General features: G+C 33.9%; 2 protein-coding genes across 10 annotated transcripts in view; both read right to left on the bottom strand.

Moving 5' to 3' along the window:
- The window catches only part of LOC124359500 (ras GTPase-activating protein raskol-like), a 342,763-nt gene extending 336,410 nt beyond the window's left edge, over nucleotides 1-6,353 (bottom strand). For both annotated transcript variants that reach the window (XM_046812276.1, XM_046812274.1), the window contains exon 1: nucleotides 6,118-6,353. In XM_046812276.1, coding sequence (XP_046668232.1) covers nucleotides 6,118-6,187 — 70 coding nt within the window. In that variant the 5' untranslated portion in view covers nucleotides 6,188-6,353. The remainder of the gene's footprint in view (nucleotides 1-6,117) is intronic.
- A 6,813-nt stretch (nucleotides 6,354-13,166) lies between these two features.
- Nucleotides 13,167-21,432, bottom strand: part of LOC124359502 (phosphatidylinositol-binding clathrin assembly protein LAP) — a 121,717-nt gene continuing 113,451 nt past the window's right edge. For 6 of the 8 annotated variants that reach the window (XM_046812287.1, XM_046812286.1, XM_046812283.1 and 3 more), the window contains 2 exons: nucleotides 20,546-20,654; nucleotides 13,167-18,007 (listed from right to left, as the gene is read on the bottom strand). In XM_046812287.1, coding sequence (XP_046668243.1) covers nucleotides 20,550-20,654 — 105 coding nt within the window. In that variant the 3' untranslated portion in view covers nucleotides 13,167-18,007; nucleotides 20,546-20,549. Of the gene's footprint in view, nucleotides 18,008-20,529; nucleotides 20,655-21,432 lie in introns of all 8 variants that reach the window. The other 2 variants (XM_046812285.1, XM_046812290.1) reach the window with 2 other exon arrangements.

The raw sequence follows: 21,432 nt of genomic DNA on the forward strand, positions 1-21,432 counted from the left end.
ATAGAGATTTTATATTCTAAAGCCCGTTTAAGCGAATGATACATAACGATTTGTGAGGGGTAACTTTGGTCGCCTATAACTACGAAAGGATATTTTTGCATACACACATGCGAAGGAAGACCTCCAGCCAGAATTCGTTCCAAAGCGATTTTACATGACTTAATGTCATATTTTCGGCTTCTTTTTGTGAAAACTAACATAATGCCATGGTTGGCGTGCGGTATACAGTTCAAGGCTTAGTACTAGACTGTAAGTAGGAAACTGTGTGATATATCGCAACTTCAGAGAGACAACTCAGAGTAACCACTACTTACGCCCATGTTTCAGCACAACACGAGAAACAGCACTGACACTGACACTGGCGCTGGCTCAGCACACCCACTTTCCATCTCAAAGTGAAGGAGAAGAGCGGATGAATATCAGTGGTGCTTGTGATTGGATCCAAAACATTCTTTATCCATTCAGAAGATATAAAGCACGTACCTGCGATAGAAATTTCTCACTTCAACCTGATGGTAGAATTGAGAGTAATGTCCGATGTATGATGTGTTCTTACAGATAATGTAAAGACTATGCACGAGACCTGGGCCTCTCACTTCACCTATCCCTACCCTTGAACCTGGTAGTAGAGTTGACAATATTGATAAATGCTTTGTTGACACAGATCCCGTAGGGCCGTGCCAGAGACCTGGGCCTCTCACTTCACCTATCCATGGCCTTGAACCTGGTAGTAAAGTTGAAAATATTGTCTGATAAATGCTTTGTTCACACAGATCCCGTAGGGCCGTGCCAGAGACCTGGGCCTCTCACTTCACCTATGCATAGCCTTGAACCTGGTAGTAGAGTTGAAAATATTGATAAATGCTTTGTTCACACAGATCCGTAGGACTGTGCCAGAGACCTGGGCCTCTCACTTCACCTATCCATAGCCTTGAACCTGGTAGTAGCGTTAACAATATTGATAAATGCTTTGTTCATCCTATCCATAGCCTTGAACCTGGTAGTAGCGTTAACAATATTGATAAATGCTTTGTTCATCCTATCCATAGCCTTGAACCTGGTAGTAGAGTTGAAAATATTGATAAATGCTTTGTTCACACAGATCCCGTAGGGCTGTGCCGGAGACCTGGGCCTCTCACTTCACCTATTCATAGCCTTGAACCTTGTAGTAGAGTTGAAAATATTGTCTGATAAATGCTTTGTTTACACAGATCCCATAGGACTGTGCCGGACACCTGGGCCTCTCACTTCACCTATCCATAGCCTTGAACCTTGTAGTAGAGTTGAAAATATTGTCTGATAAATGCTTTGTTCACATAGATCCCATAGGACTGTGCCGGACACCTGGACCTCTTACTTCACCTATCCATAGCCTTGAACCTTGTCGTAGAGTTGAAAATATTGTCTGATAAATGCTTTGTTCACATAGATCCCATAGGACTGTGCCGGACACCTGGATCTCTCATTTCACCTATCCATAGCCTTGAACCTTGTAGTAGAGTTGAAAATATTGTTTGATAAAAGCTTTGTTCACACAGATCCCGTAGGACTGTGTCCTACACCTGGGCCTCTCACTTCACCTATCCATAGCCTTGAACATTGTAGTAGAGTTGAAAATATTGTCTGACAAATGCTTTGTTCACACAGATCTCGTAGGAATGTGCCGGAGACCTGGGCCTCACACTTCACCTATGCTTGGCCTACACACTGGTGGTGAAGTGAGGGTAATGTCCAATACACGCTTGGTTCGTACTTTTGATATAAAGATACCCGATGTAGCCGTAATGGGGAATAAGTACCTTACAGAAGTTTGGAGTATTGTATATTTAAGCACTATTCAAGCAGGAAACATCGAAGCCCATTGTAGATAGAGATGACAGCAAGCTCCCACACAAGCACACTGAGTGTCTGGGAATGTATAATAGTGCTAATGGACGGACGGACAGTTACCGTTCCACTGGTGTCGCGGTTGTGTCGTGGTCGTGGGAACAGGTGCCACAGACTATTACGTATCATAGAAACGTAAGCTTCAATGTCTGTGTGGGAAAGCGACATCACATCCCCAGATTGTTAGGTTATCTTTACATTTCACTGGAACCGGTTTTCTGTATCTAACTCAAACATTTGGTCTCCGTGTCAACTCGACAAGTGACGCTTCTACGTAACAACCCAGTGTTGTTCTGTTTAACAATGTTAACCTTAAACAGTTTTCTTTCATGTTTTTGTCGACGAGTTTTGCAATTTGCATCAATTAAAAAGCGCAATATACGTATCAAATGACTGTAGGATTTGAAAAATGTGCATTTCGTAATCAGACGGTCCTTGTAAAATATTTCCTCGAATAACCAACGACAAAATCTAAAATATCAAACAACAATTGGATAGGTAATATATTTAAAAGAGAATCTCTGTAACTTATAAAAATATAATATTTAAATGGTTTTAAAGTTGGGATTCTTCAAATTCAAAGCTCTTAACTATCAATTCGAATGTATATATCAGTACACTTAAACTAGCCATTTATTCAATCTACTAGGACGATATCTAAAGCCTGTCAACCGCATACACAACAAATCAACAAGTAACACCAATACCAAATAAGATATTAGTAGTTAATTTAAATTCACAATTAGCTCTGTAATCTTATGTTCTTGCATTCACTACTCTGTTACTAGTCGTTACCAGTTGAAAGTTCCTAATCTCAAATAACACCTTTGAAATAATAAATTATAAGAGTAGACACATGGGAAATAACCGCATATACAAGGTGAATGAGGAGTTGCAAACGCCTTGGTATTCACAACTTAGTAAGAAGAAAGATCCAGGTGATTTGACCTGTAAACATCTGCACAGAACTTCCCGTTACACCCGGTCAAGGGATGCCATATGGTCTACATATACACAGCAAACGAGAGAGGACATTCTATGTCACCAAAAGCTAAACATTAACACTGGTACTGACATCAAAATCAATATCTCGAGGCAGAGCCCTCACAACAACACAAACAATGAAAAAAAAAAACAAAATCAATGACAACGGATCACTGTGTCCGCACGCAACATCTCGCCTGCCACTTCAAACGCCATCAAATTTCGCTCGTGGTGATTCTCTCAACTCCGCCAAAGCCTTAGCGATAACGTTACAGTGTCTCATAATGTAAAACGCCTCAGCGACGTCCAATGAAACAATACTCAAGACTGGCGTAGAGGATTTTTTAATTGTAAGTTATTTTTATGGGGGGGGAGCTAAACATGTTTGAATGTAAAGACCAATTAAGTGACACTGAAGCAGAAACTGGACATGATACTGGACTTCCTCGAAGCTGATACGATAAGGGAGGCCTGCCCTGCAGCAGGTAATTGTAAAACAGGTTTGAGTAGAAAGGAAAGTGGTTGTCTGCTGAAGTTATTTACCTTCTGAATGTGGATATTCATGTTTTGCCTCAATTAATTTTTAATTAATTTCAATGAGCTGCCATTTTGTACTGGGTTGATATATACAGGGTGAATTTAAGTTAGTGTCGAAAAACTTTTTGGGTGATACTACTCAGTATTATAGACCAAATATGAAAATAAAAAATCCCTATCCCATCTATCTTTTAACTACGACCAATTTCGCTATTTTGTTAAAAAATCACGTTTTGTTTCAATAAAACTCAATTTCCTCCATTATTTTTAATGTTTTTTTTTTAAATTCTGAATCCATTTTTGAAATCTACATAAAATTTTACATGGGAATAATGGAGAAAAACTGTCTTGAAAATAAGTTTGATACAAAGAAATTGCTAATAAATCAAATTCATAAGTTTTCGGCAAAAACATTAAAAAGATATTAGACCCGATGAATTAAATGAAGTTAATTCTGAAGAGAGGCCAATACCACAAAAAACTTGCCCATTGAAATGCCAATTTGAATAATTTACATTATTTTATAAAACCTCATTTTGGGGAAATGGGCCAAGTAGTAAAAGTGACTTAAAACTTTACTTCTATTTCCTACAAAGGTGTCCCGAGTTCCAACCCTCAATTTTTATTCATCAGTTTTTCATTAATTTTAACTCACACCGTATATATATATATATATATATATATATATATATATATATATTATATATGTAATTGTATCATAATTATGTATAATATATAATATTATACACTCCTTTATTTCATTTTCTTACCCTTAATAATGATGTAAGCTGAGATACAAATAACATATCTATTGTATTGTATTATAACCTAACTGGTATTTATAAAAACTAGGGTTTATTCTGTTCATTAATATATCTGCACATTTTCCCACCTATGAGAGTAGCAACTAACTCAGGGTTTCAGCCCAATTTTGTGACACTGCAGAGAAATCGTATTATGTCAAAGGTTTGTTATTTAGACACACTACACCCATACTTATATTGTACTTATTTTAAAAAATTGATTGAAGTACCATACATTGTAATAGTAACAGTTATAACAAAGCTTGTTGTCAGTACCACAAGTCTTGACACGGATATAGGCCTAACTGTGCTATAGAATAGCCTTTCTATTGGGTTCTGATAATACTGTAACAATGACCTGTGATGATAACAGTAATCAACAAACAGTTTAGTGCATAGCATACATACCGAATATTGAATGTATGTATACAATGTTTATTTGTAGGAAGAGAACTAAATTTGAGTTTATATTGTAGCTCAATTTGTGCAAAAATGGACCTGCAAAAAGTGAAATTTATCAGTACACTACGTTTGTGTACAGAAATCCAGTTCGGATTGTGTGCACATATTTACATGGTTTCATACCGACCTATGCCTCAGTAAGTTAAATGACAACTGAAGTTGTTGTTTACACTACACTCTCCTGCTTGTCTTAATGTTATCGGATTGTGTGCACATATTTACATGGTTTCATACCGACCTATGCCTCAGTAAGTTAAATGACAACTGAAGTTGTTGTTTACACTACACTCTCCTGCTTGTCTTAATGTTATCGGATTGTGTGCACATATTTACATGGTTTCATACCGACCTATGCCTCAGTAAGTTAAATGACAACTGAAGTTGTTGTTTACACTACACTCTCCTGCTTGTCTTAATGTTATCGGATTGTGTGCACATATTTACATGGTTTCATACCGGCCTATGCCTCAGTAAGTTAAATGACAACTGAAGTTGTTGTTTACACTACACTCTCCTGCTTGTCTTAATGTTATCGGATTGTGTGCACATATTTACATGGTTTCATACCGACCTATGCCTCAGTAAGTTAAATGACAACTGAAGTTGTTGTTTACACTACACTCTCCTGCTTGTCTTAATGTTATCGGATTGTGTGCACATATTTACATGGTTTCATACCGACCTATGCCTCAGTAAGTTAAATGACAACTGAAGTTGTTGTTTACACTACACTCTCCTGCTTGTCTTAATGTTATCGGATTGTGTGCACATATTTACATGGTTTCATACCGGCCTATGCCTCAGTAAGTTAAATGACAACTGAAGTTGTTGTTTACACTACACTCTCCTGCTTGTCTTAATGTTATCGGATTGTGTGCACATATTTACATGGTTTCATACCGGCCTATGCCTCAGTAAGTTAAATGACAACTGAAGTTGTTGTTTACACTACACTCTCCTGCTTGTCTTAATGTTATCGGATTGTGTGCACATATTTACATGGTTTCATACCGACCTATGCCTCAGTAAGTTAAATGACAACTGAAGTTGTTGTTTACACTACACTCTCCTGCTTGTCTTAATGTTATCGGATTGTGTGCACATATTTACATGGTTTCATACCGACCTATGCCTCAGTAAGTTAAATGACAACTGAAGTTGTTGTTTACACTACACTCTCCTGCTTGTCTTAATGTTATCGGATTGTGTGCACATATTTACATGGTTTCATACCGACCTATGCCTCAGTAAGTTAAATGACAACTGAAGTTGTTGTTTACACTACACTCTCCTGCTTGTCTTAATGTTATCGGATTGTGTGCACATATTTACATGGTTTCATACCGACCTATGCCTCAGTAAGTTAAATGACAACTGAAGTTGTTGTTTACACTACACTCTCCTGCTTGTCTTAATGTTATCGGATTGCGTGTAAGATACTAACCATAAACATTGAGCCATCCTTCGACCCGACAGGGGTAGGCGAGTGGCAGTAAGGCGGTCCTCTTGCCCATGACAGTATCACTAACTATACACTAGACACCACATGTAGTTACACTAGACACTATACACGACACACGCAGACATGACACAGAACACGCGGGCGGCGAGACACGGCGTACACTTGCTGTGACTGTACCCGAGCGCAGACAGTGACTGTAGACAGACTTGCACTGAGCGCCGCGCCACTCGCTGACCGAGCCAGTGTCAGTGTGCGCGTGCGCGTGCGCCACCACCCCACTCTGCTTCCTCGTGCCCGCGTCCGCCGCCGCGCCGCGCCTCGCAGTGCTTCGGGAAAATAATAAATTTCATTTATACTTGTACTCCTAATTTAATTTTTATCAGATGCTTTACTTGTAGAAGCATGTCAAGGAAATGTGGGCGTGCCAACTGGTTACGATAAGCTGTGTTACATTACTACAGGTTACATTTCTGTTACATCTATTGAAATTGTTGTCAATCCCATAAGCTCTAATACTTATAGGATGGTACTCTATGATATTGCGAATGTCAACATTTTATCTAAATAGTAATAAGTCAACAAGACCCCCACTCGCTTACCACGAGAGTTATATTTTGCCGTAGTTCAGATCGTCAAGTCAGATCTAGCTAGCTCTTTGTTGCTAAGATGATTAAAAATGTGTTGTAGTAAACACCATTTTGTATTATCTTTCCATTCTCGTCTTACCTAAATCAATAATTAGACTTACAATTCACCATTCATTCATTTGTTAATTTTCCATTCCAAATACCGGGTCTGGATAGGCTGTTGTATGCTAAAACGTGGCTATAGTATAAAATACATTTGATGCTAAAAAGCATTTAAGATTTTAAGAACCGTGCGATTTTAAGAATGAGCGTTGGGACATTTTCATCCAGTCTGGCAACTTTATTAAACGAATATGTATGCATATGCAAGGGCATAAACGTCCTGTGCCTCCCATGTCGATAACCTCCCTGCCACTGGTCTCATATCAATGCAGCCTACGTCTAGTCTACCCAGCTACTTGTGATTGGGAATTTAAAAATAAATACATATTAGATTATTTCCAAACTGTAAAATCCCAGAGACTCCCTGAACAATAATTTGATATTGCAACTTGAACACTCTCTTCATGTGGTTGTTTGCACAGATTATAACACTCTGTTGATGATGTGGGAGTAAATCCCTTATAATGGTAGTATTTGATTAGGCATTAAAACATAAATGCCTGAGAGTAATTTCCCTCAAACATGGTCAAAGTGATTATTCCCTGTCAAACCACGACCAAGTTGTACGATTAAAAAGATTTCGAATTGTAGCTGTAGATTACTTCCAGTATGGTGTCTGTCAACAAGATGGTAATGTTACATTCCGAGTCCACATTACTTAATAGACTGGATTTTGACGTTTGTTTTGAGATTGATTCTCAAAATGTTGTACACAAAATTATTGGTGAGTTCAACAAGTCTGTTCTTCCAAAACAGCTTTTGATTTTCGTCGAAACGAGTCGTATTTTTGCATGCATACTGGATCGCTCTTTCTTGCAACTGCGACGCTCCTATATTGAATTATCTTTGTTGATAAACTCGTATATCATAAACAGAATTAGATCCATGACTGATACCTGAGGAACACAATATTCGTAGCTCAACTGGATGTGACTGGTAAAAAAAATCTTGAAAAGATTTGAGCTTCTATTCTAATCCTTCTACAACCATGAATATGCACTGGGATATTTTTGCAATCAACACTGACATTTGACAGTAGATCGAGACTCTTATCGAAAGCTGCTTGATGATTCCATCAAGCTCTTCTTCAATGACAGGTGTTCATGCCAATTAAATTACTGGACTTATTACGAACTTTGATGGCTGGGAATTTAAGTCATGAGCTACAGACGTGACAAATCTGTTCATCTTATTCTCGAATACAAGTCTGTCTGCCACGTTGGCTATGATTTGTTTCCATTATGTTTAAGTATTTATTATGATGCTTCACATATGAGTTTTAGAAACATATGTTTTCACTCTTGAATAACTTTTACAATTTACCTCAGAACAGTCATTAAAAATATTTCCATGACCTCCAACTAAAAAACTGAACATGACCTCCAGAGTTCAAAATCACCCCTCATTCCTAAGTTTACGAGTAAAAAAGTTGATCTTATAATAGCTCTACTAAGTTCGTTGGCTAGCTCGGTATGCCATTTCATACTAACATGGCAATTGTTGAATTTGTTATGTTATAAATTTAATATCTCCATCACTATTTCATTGACCAACTTCTAGAAACCATTATGCTTCTCGCGATTAAATTATTGTCTTTTTCATCATACTTTGTAGACAGCAAACAGATAAAATTCAGGACACTACTTTTTCTAAACTGTTGTTCTACTGATTGTGTTGCATTTAGACAATTCCTTATATTTGGAGAGGGAACAGATAAGAACTATATTTACAGGTTCCTTACTATATTTGTTATTTTGGTCTCCCTTACCTCAAAATAAATATTCAGTATCCAAGTAGGCCTCTTGTTCACAATGGTCCAGATTACCACAGACTGCAATATTTGGAAGATTGGAAATGATATTGCCTATAGCTATTTGATTCATGACAAGCAACTCAAGACCCAATGAATGAAACTACAATGTTTAATAATAAGATGTTAGTTGTATTTCGCTTTAATTTTGAAGGTATGATGTCCTTTCAGTGGTTGATGAAGTCTATAGGTTAAATAGTCTACGGATTCAATTTTAGGAAAAAGGTTAATTAAAAATATTCTGATAAACAAAAATATCATTTTATTGAAGTGTGATCCGCCTGCGTCAAATTCAATTAGGAATACATAGGACGGCTTCACTTCTGTGGAGAGCTTTTTCTCTTTGACAACTTGAATATAGAGTGTGAATGGTTCCTGAAGTTCCTGAGGAAGTCCCTTGATGGGGAAGTGAACTGCAAAGACTATATTGATATCATCTGTGCTAGAATTAGTCAGTCATATCATCTTGAATCTCCTAGTAAAGTTCTGTTTCCCACAATTATAAAATGAACTGTTAAGCCCTAGTACTTATTTGTAGATGGAGTGAAACTTTAATTGTTAAGTGAAGTACACAATGGAGTCTGCAGCATTAAAAATATTGTCAGCATCATAGCCAGTGGTCCATGAGGATGGGTGGAATCATGATAGTAAAATAAAGGTTTTAACCTACTTCTAGAACTAGTCTTTTAAACACAAAGAAAAACCTCTTGGTCCTAGCAATATCCAGCCTCTGCTAAGAAATTCCTCGGTCTCTTGGAACTCCCAACTAATCTGAAGTGTTATCGAGTATGTACAGTGAGCATGCATGTGTATTTATTACACAGGGTGTTTACTGGGTGCATGTTAGGAAAATGTGTGTGCAATGAGTAGGCGTGTGTAAGTTTGTACAAGTGCACAAAACATATGTGTGTGTGGAATGCCTTAAAATTTTTATGTGAGTATAAAGTTTACAAAATGGTGTGTTTGTAACACAGTAAAGAAATCAAAACACAAATTTGAAGCAACAAAATTGAAGTCAAAACTTGACTAAGAAACCTTAGGGTGTTTAAGGTGTTCTGATCCACAGAAGAGTTTATATAGGCCGCTGGAAATAAATTTTAAGCTTACAATGTAATCGAACAATCAGGGGCGGATCTAGGTCAGTGTAGCCTGTGCTTCAGTAGGGTGAAAATCTGGACTTAAGATTTTCTATTGTTCCAAAATAATGTTCTTTGAGGTAGCATTTTAGCTTATGGAACAGGAAAAAGTCACAGGGACTCAAATCAGGAAAATAGGGTGGTTGAAGAACAATATAAATATTTTTTGGGTAAAAAATGTAGTAGTTGAGAATGCAGTGTGGCAAGGCGCATTGTTATGATGTAGCATCCAGTTGACTTTGATGGCTGGTCTCTCGGACATAACTATTTTCTACAGCATTGCAACGATTTAAAGATAAACGTATTGATTTACAGTTTATCCTGCAGAAGTAAAAACACTTTATGGATTATGCCACTGGAATCAAAAAATAAAATCAGCATGGTTTGGCTATAGATTTGCTCACTCTTGACAAGTTAAAATGGAAGTGTGCTATTCTTTATTGTGACATTTTGTTTCTGGCTTATACTAAAAAATTCAAGATTCGTCACCGGTGATAATGTGTTTTATAAAATCAGTATCTCTTTCAATTCGTCCTGAAAGATCTCTTTTAACTTCCATTCCGTTTTCTTTCTTTTAAACAATGAGATTTTTCGAACCAATTTTGCACAAACAATTCTCATTTAATTCTTTTGTTTAAACTTGATGTATTGTATGGTTCAAATCAAGTTGTTAATGTAAATAAAAGTCGTTTGACAAGTATTTGGTCTTCCGATCATATGTTAGTTTGCTTATTTAAATGCATATGTGACAGATATAGCCAAATACAAAATAATTGAATCGGAAAAAGTAAGCGCTCTGTGGTGTAATGGTAGCACATTCACCCGGAAAGTGAGAGGTGGTAAAAACATTGCTTATATGTCCCCATTTTTTAACTCTTTAATTCTGGGTAGAAAGACACATTGCAAAAAATCAGAATATCCTTTGTCGGCAGATTTTTATATTTAAAAAACTCTACTGATGGAACAAATACTTCATTGAAAAATGTTATGAAAATTGCACAGCTCATCCAGGCATTTTCATTACCAAACTAATAGTTTATCCATTTCAATGTTCTTAAATGCACATGGTTTCTTTGATTTTCCAATGAGACCAAGTTTTAATTTGTGTTCACCTGCTATTGCTAGAATTTTTACCCTCTTCTTCTTTCTCCTTTTAAAACCTGGTCTTCTTTGAAATGCTAGTAACAGTTTATAATTTAACCCTGTTTCATTTCAGTTGAACAATTGCTCTCTAATCAAACCTTCAAATTCAACTAATTTCTAAAAATTTTCTTTAAACCGAGACATACCCTCCGTGTATCTAGATGGTTTTTCTCCACGAATACTAAGCTGCTGGACTCCATTGCAGCTTCCGGCGATCAAAGCAGCCAGTGCTTTTGACAAGTTTAGGATCGTTATCGTTGTATAAATTCTTTATAAAAGTTCAAGGCTCTAACAAGATTGGTGTGCCCTTCTCTTGTTTGGCTAAGTCAAATGTAAAGTGCTTCATTTACCTCATTAAAGTTACTTTCCTTAATATTTTCCTTCTTTCAATGTTTCTGAAACAATGTCTTAACACACCATCACTTGATTTTCATCTGCTTTAACTTCCATTACTTTTGCCGACTCCAAAGTTCTTAGCCACTGCACTGGCACTTTATCAAGTAGCTCCATAGACAAGTTCACTTGTTTTCTTTTAATGGAAGATTACATTGCAGAGTACTGTCTAGCATACACAAACTTTCATCAATACAGTATGCCCAGTCTCTCACATCGAGTTATGCAACAAGGCTAATAAATCGACTGGCTGGCTGCTGGTTAAAAACGGCTGAGCCGCCGGTGCCAGACACATGGTGGGAGAGCGAGACAAAGGAATGCGGGATCTTGAACGAGTCTGCACAAGGGGTTTATCCCCCTGCCAGGGTGTGGGCAAGTTATTCAGAGGACCGGATTATCGATGCTGAGTTTTTGAGACCCTACTGTACCTTTATTTTTACTGAATACGCCATATTTTGTAACAATACAATATGTTTATCCTCCGTTGGCTTATTGAGGCAGAGGAGGGACATTTATTATCAGAAAGATAGATTCCACTTCATCTTGTGTGTGTAGGAAGTGCTCAATATTGGATTTGATGAGTAATGCAAATGGAAGGTTGGCTCTTCTTTTTCCGGCCATTAACGGTGGTTCGGAAGTCACCATTAAGCCATTAATCCACAGGGTTAAGTGTTAGAGAAGTCTTCTTAGCCCTAACTTAATAAAATATCTCTTCTTAACCCTAACTTTGGTTGGTAAAATAAGACATGCTTTACATTTACCTTTTACCTCGAATATCGTAAAGAGTCTAGTGTGTGCAGAAAGTATTCATGAGTTTAACATCTCAGAATAAAGATAGTCGTCGCTTCAGTGGCAACCACAAATTCTGACAGGTTGGTCAGAGCATGGAAAGAAGTTTTACATCATTTGGGTTTTTGCTGTGCCATAACAGAATACACTAAAATTCAATCAACGTTTCTCAAAATTTGCCAATATTATGAAATGAAATGAAATATAAATTTATTTCCACAATCTTCTTATAGGTACAGAGATTACAAATGGGTTTGCAAATTTTTGTTAACAATGAAATTTTAAACATTGTAATTTCTAAATATATATTTGTTGGAAATTAGCCTACATGGGCAAGCAACCTGTGCGTTATCTTTTGAAACATGTTTAAAATATTAATTTAAATTTTTCAAAGAACCCAAACATTTAATTTCTAAACTCTAGATGGTCTATTGTTTTCATCAAGTTGAAATAATTTTTATGAAACAGAAATTCTCAGATTGAACGCAATCTTGGTCTCCAGAACTGTCCAATAATGTTGATGACATTTTGAAGAGCATCTAGGCAATGCATTTAACATTTTATTCTTATTTACCTTTCCATCTTTCAAGACTCTCAATTGCATTAAATAGCTGTTTGAAATGAATATATTAAAAAGCCAGAGATTTACCCATTTTTATAACTTTTATTACACATTGACACGCTGACTGCAGCAGACACCTCACGGCGCAATGGATGAGTTTGTTCAGTATCACTCAGTATGTACCAGCAGTGAAGGCGTTCACCTTATAATATTAGTTTTAAATTAAGAAAGAAATATATTACTGTTAAAACTAAAAATCAATAAAAAAATTCATCTTGTTATAATTTTAACAATTTCTCTAGTCATGAAAACATTAATAATTTTTTAAATTGAAAATTAGCATCAATACTAATATAATAGAATGTTCTACAGCTTTTATTATAATAACCATTGACTGAGCAGAGTTATTAGTTTTCTTTATTTAGGATCACAACAAATAAATAAAACAGTACTTTTATTTGCTTTATTGGTTGAAAAATAAATACAAATAATTATAACATCCGTATTTATCAGCAATAGATATAAGGGATACAGATTTACTGTACTAACACAATTTGCTTTATAATACAATTTAAAACTCATTTTGATTTAACATAAATAAACAAGATGCATTATATAATAAGGGCATTACTGGAATGTATAACACGGGAAAATTGTATATATGCACTAATTTATTGATATCGTTGCATACATGCTCTTTTGCAACACCAATATAACCTTTGCTCTACGTATATCACATCGCGACTTACTAATTACAATATATTATGTTATGCTGTACAGTTCTACTCACTATACATATGCTGTTAACTAAATATTAACATTTCTGTCTTTAGCACTTGAGTATTTATTTAGCAGTAAGTTGTCCGACTTGCCCCTAATGCTTGTTACTAGAGAGACTGCTCCTTTGTTGTATGTTTTCATTCTCATGTGTCCACTTCAGCCAAGAATTTAGATTTGCACAAGCAGCTATCTAAATACGAGTATTAGTTTTCTCACATTGATGGGAAGAATTTTCCGTTCCTTATTTGTAATAAAATATAGTAAATGTCTAAAATGTATGTTTTATAACGTGTTAGAAAATCACAAATTTCATACAAATTGTACAACTTGGTAACAACAGTAAAACTATCAAAGGTAGATTTTCTCTTTAACTATTTTCTGACAATGCTAATAATAGTGAATTTTGAAAAGCTAATCATAAAAGAGACATTTACAAGAACTCAATAAATACTCTAACTATAGCAAGATTTCTTGAATAATGAAAGCGATATATATTTCTGTCAGGCATACACTGATTAACTATGGTTTTGGTTGATATTTTCACTCCAAAGTACAAAGTGAAGCAAACCTAAAGCATCAGTTGAATCTCAATAGTTAAGGATGTTTTCTATCATAATTTTATAATTATCGTGACTTGACTTCAATTTTGATTTTTTTTTTAAATACAAAACATTTAAAACCTCATAACATTTATTTTTTGATCTCTTTTCAATACATTTCACACAAAGAATAAATTAAAGGAAACAAACTAAATTTATAAGATGGAACTTTGGACACAAAAAGCTACATTTATTCAATATGTATACGTCTATGTAGATATTTTTATAAATTTCATTCTACAATATATGCAACAAAGAAGCAGATATCCACAACTAATTAAAAAACCTCCTAAATGTTAAAATATAATACTTGAAAGAACTAAAAATGAGTTGAGTAGAAGCTAAGATACACAGCTATACTAAATCATAAAACCTTCAGTGATTTACTAAAGAAATCTAAAATGAGTTGAACGAAGGAAAACATTAATTAAGTACATTATCAGATTGTTTGTAGCAAAATGTTAGTGAACATATCCAAACAAGTAATAATAGATGACTCAATAACATAGAAAGAGTAATAATGTTAATAAGATTTAATAGGTTGAATTCTCAGTGTTTATAAACATCTTAACTTATGTTGATATTAGATTTCTAATAAAATTAATTCTAACTGAACAAATTTAGATGAATGCAAAAAATTAACGTTACTAAAGAACTTAAATGTAGATAAAAACAGATAAGAAGACACTTGACACATCAATAAAACTTTGTCATTTAAGAAACCATATGTGAGAAGATTAAACCATGCAAAGTATTAATTTTACACAGATACAAAATGCCTTCTTAACTGTATTTCATTAAATTGTAAAGAAACATTTCTATACAAGCATTTAACATAAATAATGTTCTCTTTTCCGTTACGATCTTCCTATTTTACTTGTCCAAATTATTTGATTTTCATACAGAACCATTTTAATATGCACAATTACTATCAACAGCTTGAAAAAATGCTTTAAAATAATTGGAGTTCATTCTGGATAGGGTATTGTGTGTTGGCAATGTGAAATAATGAAATAAAAAATGTCTTTATTTATAGAGGCGAAGTTAAGATTAAAACGTTCTCTCTTCAACTTAACCTCTAAACAAAAATAATCATTCCTATTACAATATTGTAACTGGCATGTAAAACTAAATTACGTTCAATAGTTGATTAGAATCCAACATACAGATTTATATTTTACAATTAAAAATGTAGTGTATTGATTGAACTCTAATAAAATTATCCTATCCTTATCAGATCACATTCTCCATTTATTCAGCTTACATGCAGTTACCCCAAATGCGACCACACACAAGAACCACTAACCGCCACTCACCTAGTCCGCAGCAGAAAGGCCCAAAGTGATCACGCTTGTCAATAATTCTGATATTATCTGGAAGAGCACTCCACAATCGACATGCGGAAACTGAAAGATTTATTATATAATGCTGTCTGACGAATAAGAATTGATAATAAAGATGCACCCCTACGAGTTCTATGAGCACTAAACAAAATTTTGGGCCAAATAGCTTGGACGACCATTATGGATTAATTGCGTGCAACAGACTAAGTAAAGATCTCTAAGTTCTTTGGACTTAAATAGGAATAATTGCTCAAAATAAGGAGATACATGATCATCACATCTTAAATTGAAAATGAACCAAATAATTCTGTGCACGCTGAATTTTAATAGAAAGGTCAACAGTCATGTCATTGATCACCATATCTTAATAATGGAAGTGAGGCAAAACTACAGTCCACCAGCATCAATCTAATATCCATCGGCAAGTATTGAGCAAAGCGCTTGATGCCATGTATACAGAAAATCCTTTTACACATTAGTTAGTCCTGACACGCTGCTGCCTTTTAGAGAGATATTACATGTGCATAGAATACAAGCTATCAAGTACACTCGGGTTAAATTTTTATGAATAAAATTTTGTTACTGCAACAGAAACAAGGTTGAAACAGGATGCTCATAAACAAAACCTGTCTACAATCACTAGATACATATATGGAAATTCATCTATCTATAGTGTTTTCCATCTAATGACAGTGACGATTGGTAACAAGGTTAAGTTGAAGAGATACGCTATGAAATCTGGTTTGATAAATTAATTAATAATTTTCATTTAGGATCCAGATTTTTCTAGGAAAGTCTGTTGATTAACTAGGCTAGACTATTTAATTTAAAGAACTTTTAAAATAAACATTATACTGTCCAAAATACATGGAACTGTTTTTCTTAACACCTCAAATATTAAAAAATGAGTTTTTACTTATAAACTTTAAAGGTTCATTATAACGTCTTGCCTATCAAAGTTTTAAGTTTATTTAAAATTTTAAAATAACATTTAATTGCTAATTATTTATAATTTGTAAAATCCTAAAAAGACCAATCAGTATTATCTGCTTGAATGTTTTTTATTATTAAAGACAATGCAAACTATCCAACCTCTTGGTAGTATCGATAATATTTAGCAATGCAATAACTTGTTGACGACAATGAATTATTTTGTATCCCTTAAACAAAAAACACATTAACAGGTGGCAAAATTGTACTTTGAAAAATTTAGTTTTTAGTCTGGTTATGAAAAGTGAAAGAGGATTTTTAGGCACTAGCATATGTTTAGAAAGATACATTGAATTATAAACATTACGCTTGCATAACCAAAGAGAATCTAATTACAACCAACAGTTCTCTTATTGATACACAACTAAATTTTTATATTTGGGGGGTAGTTTTACAAGAAAAGCCCAGAGGAAAAAATCATACTTTGATGTTCACAAATTACAAGAGAAATTATTTAAAATAGATGAAACCTTTAAAATCTTTGTATCAATTTCAATAATAGCAACCAACCAAAGGCTTATGTTGTTTTTTCCTGATGAATAAGATTAAGTTCTGATAATTAATTAGTTATTAACGTAATATTAAACATAGTATTCAAAGCATTAAAAAATCTTCACTATAAATTGAATCTTACTTAATAAAATAAACATATTGATAATCTAAAATCCAATAAAAATATAAGAATAAAAATAATCGTATTAAAAATAATATAAATTTCTATGAAAATGGACCATTTTACTTCTTGTAGTATGAGGAAAGCAAATTTTGTATACAAAAAGAAAACACTAAAATAACAACATACTCATTTACAAAAATAATAAAATACATATTGAGTGAAACGATTAAGACTAGAACAATAAAATAAAGAACAACATAACATGCAAGAGTCACCCACTAAGTTGTAAAATTTTGCTGAAATTCCTGTGACAACACTGAAAGCAGCTATAAAGGTGATTGACGATTTGCAAAACAAAATATAAATATTATATTAATAAATATGCATATAATGCACACATCTACTTATATATAAATAAAGTATATATAAAAAGAATTAGCCCAATAACTTACTAATTCATATATCTACAAACTTAACGTACAGAGCACAGCAGCAAGCAGGTTATAGAACACGTACATACAATATATAGTGGGTCAAGTATTGTCTGGGTCGTAATTTGCAACAACAATACCTTTAATACTTTCTCTTTAAGTTTAATCAATCTTATAATACAGGATCTGTATAACACCTACAAGTATTTACTTAAACTAACAATTAATAATGAGTTTAATTCGAAAAACAATTCTAAACAAAATTAAGTCAACAATGTTTATATTATTTATTTAGCTATTGCACAATAGTCCTCTGTTTAACAGAAAACTGACTACTAATACACATCTTGACGTTATTATACACTCACTGTATCCACTAGATTTGGCAAATAGAGGCTACATTTCCTTCTAACAGAACCAGTAACTGAAATTTATAGTAACAATATAGTACAAACACAAGAGTTGTGGAGAGAAAGTTATGAAGCACTGCTGGGCTAGTCTGTCTTCTGGGTCTTAGGTCCACTTGAAGTCCTATGGCATAGAATATAATAAGACACTTAACTTTAATGTACTATAAAAGCAGTAACACATGTATATGTAAATTATTTTTCACTATAGATGATACCAGAAATGGATCTTAGGAATTACTTTGGGACTTCTTAATAATTGAAAAGAAATCATTTTCATATTTGACAAACATACAAAATGAAATACATGTCCTAAGTATGTATCTTACAGAAAACTACTAAAAAGCGTTCCTTCACAAATTTCCATCCTTTTTTCAGTTTTATTCCATTTATATAATGGCTTGTTTAAGAAGAAAATTAAAGTTTGTATGGTGACATTGGTTTCAATTTCGTCTACATTTTTTTAAAAATTTCAGAATAAATATCTTGTATCTTTGTTAGATCGGAAACCTTTCAGACCACCCCCGTATTATTGTGAGGGATTAAGTAAAACTTAATAATATTCCAAGCATGAGAATAGGATAAATTTAAAAGAGGTCAAATAACACTAGGAGTCTGTAAGTAATCATTTGCAAACCTTCATCTCTTCCTTCAGTCTATTTATTCCTTTCCGCAGTGTATTATTATTTTACTATCACTAGCATAGAACGCAAAGAAGAAAAGCTTTTAATCAAAATACATCAATTGATCATAAAAAAAGGAAAAAAGTTTTTATCAAAATCCACAGGCTTCTATGACTATTCTTCTAGGGCCTCATACATCCAAATTAATTGGGTCATATCATAAAGTGAATAGCATCTACTTTAGAATTCTTGGAATTCTAAACTTCTTCCTTAAAGAACACACAACTAAAAGGTCTCCTATTTAATGACAACATCTTGAATACATTTATACAAACCCTTACACTAAACCATGGATTCAAGTTACAATAATTCATTAAGTAAACCCATTCTTCTTGGGGTCAATATGGCTATGTCTAGGCATTGTTAGCTAGATTACATTAAACTCTCTAAAGCAGAAAGATGACCTGTGTATTTGGTCAAGAAATTGTTAGTGATGAGCATGCCCACAGCCCCATAGCATTTAATACATGCTGCAAGTGCCCAGATCTGTAAATACACTGCAGTGAACAAATATACAGATAGAAACATATTTTAAGTAAATACAATGAAATGTAAAAAAACCAAACCTAATAAAATTATAATATTTTTAAGTACATTAGGACAAAGTTGCTCTGCCTCTTGAAGAAATATTTTCAGTATTATGCTTATAGAAAACAAAATTGTAATATTTGCTAATATGTTTTCACCTATTCCACATAACTTTATTAAATTACTACCACTTACCCGTAGCTTCGCCCGAAATTTATCTGCATTGCATTGCATCTAACATTTTATGTATTTAATTGATAGCTCCAACGATTTCAGTAATGCTGAAACTATTTTAGACTGATGTGAAGAAACCCCAAGTCGAAGTTTTTAGCTTTATTAGTGGAAGAATTTATGATATAATTCGATGATATGATATAAAGGACAAAATGGACGCAATGTCCTTCGATACTTTTATGTCATTCAAAAGATGCATATAGTGTCTGGAGTATGGCTCTGTGATTTCACTTGCAGTTATCCTTGGCTTTGAACGCAATTTCGTAGGCGTTGCACATGTATGAGCACAGCGGGTTCGAATGAATTATATTTCTGATGCCAATGTTGAGTTTGCTTTGATGCCACACAATCAAGAAAATCTGTCAAAAAGTGTACCTATATTTATAGCCATTCTAATTTACTCCATTTAATATTTTTGTTCCATGGTTGATTTTGTCTTGTTTCCCGATCATGAAAATATACATACATACCCAGGTCTGAAAAGCCTACTTCTGTCAAAATACAACTAAGATTGGTTTTATAAACTGTCTTTAAATTTATATTAAACATTATATAGTAACTTTCTCTTTTATATCTAATACTTAATAGTACCAAAAAATGTACAATTAAAAGTTTATTTTTACTAAATTTACTCTGTGCTCAACAGCGGTTGCAAAAAAGGTTGAAATAAGAAGTGTTGTTACTATCAAGCTTACTATATGATTTCATATTACAAAATACGTAAACAAATTGATAATAGTTGTTAATTTAATTAATCATATAGCAGTGCTGTAATAAAGCAATATTAAGCTCTTTCAATTAATATTTTGGACCAAGATGGGATTTTTTTGTTACTTTAGAGAAAATTGGGAAGTAGCCTAGAGATATTTTCAGAGGAAATAAGAATCGGCCTATATATGCATACCAAGGACCCTTAGAAAGTTCACGTAAAATTTCAGTACAATAGGCTGAATAGTTTAGGTGTGAAAGCATAACAAACAAAGTCATTTTCATATGTATAATACTCATTTCAATTTCACATACCTAATGTCCAAAACGAGATGCTCTTCAATAATACTAAAAAAAACTGCAGCTATTTGAATTTATTTAATAATTTCAAATACACAACAACATTTCCGTCACTTAATCAGTACAGTACAATTTATAAAACATAGCCAAACTAAAAAATCAAAAAATGAAAGAACCTATTTGATTTACTCACAGATAAAACAATGTACCTGTTCAAAGACCAAAAGGGTCGAGGGGAGGGCTGGTGCCCTGTGGTCTAGTCTGTAGAGGCATGACCCCTGGCATCCGCACCCCTGTCACCGACACCGGCGTCATCCCCTAGCACAGGGTAGAGAAGCTAAAGAGCATGCACACCTTCACCTCACTTACACTAAGCTACTTACATGTAACCATTCCCTTTTGTTAGTCATACTATAAATATTGTTGTTAACTAAACTGAACAGAATTAGTTGTACAATTCTTCAGCTTACTAGTGCATCTTGTCACTCTGTTCACATAAGAAATATAATAAATGTTTGCACCTACAAATTGTGAAGCAAAGTCAATAAAATCCTAATGAGATATTCTGATTTACCTTAAGTTATCCAAATTATTAGCGGTGATATTACAACATCCTATCTCTAACTTCAATAGTATAGACTTTATAAATTCTTCAGATATTATTTTTCAGAAATTTATTTTTTTATTTAGAATTGTATAATTTGTCAACCTTGGAAGCATTGACCAACCCACTTGGTGTCAATCATGTAATTTCCCAAGTGCGATCGACCCTGATAGGATCGATTCGTATTTTACCGCTAAAAGGATTATTTTTATTCGAATTGAGCAAAGTTTTATCATACACAGTTAATTTATATAACAGCTCAGAATTGGTGATCCTTGTAGATCAAGTGATATTCGTGACATGCTGAACATTGTTTTGCTTAGCAACCGAAATTGAGCAAAGTTTTATCATACACAGTTAATTTATATAATAGCTCAGAATTGGTGATCCTTGTAGATCAAGTGATATTCGTGACATGCTGAACATTGTTTTGCTTAGCAACCGAAATTGAGCAAAGTTTTATCATACACAGTTAATTTATATAATAGCTCA

Source organism: Homalodisca vitripennis, chromosome 4 (assembly GCF_021130785.1).
Source record: "Homalodisca vitripennis isolate AUS2020 chromosome 4, UT_GWSS_2.1, whole genome shotgun sequence".
Lineage (NCBI taxonomy): Eukaryota > Metazoa > Arthropoda > Insecta > Hemiptera > Cicadellidae > Homalodisca > Homalodisca vitripennis.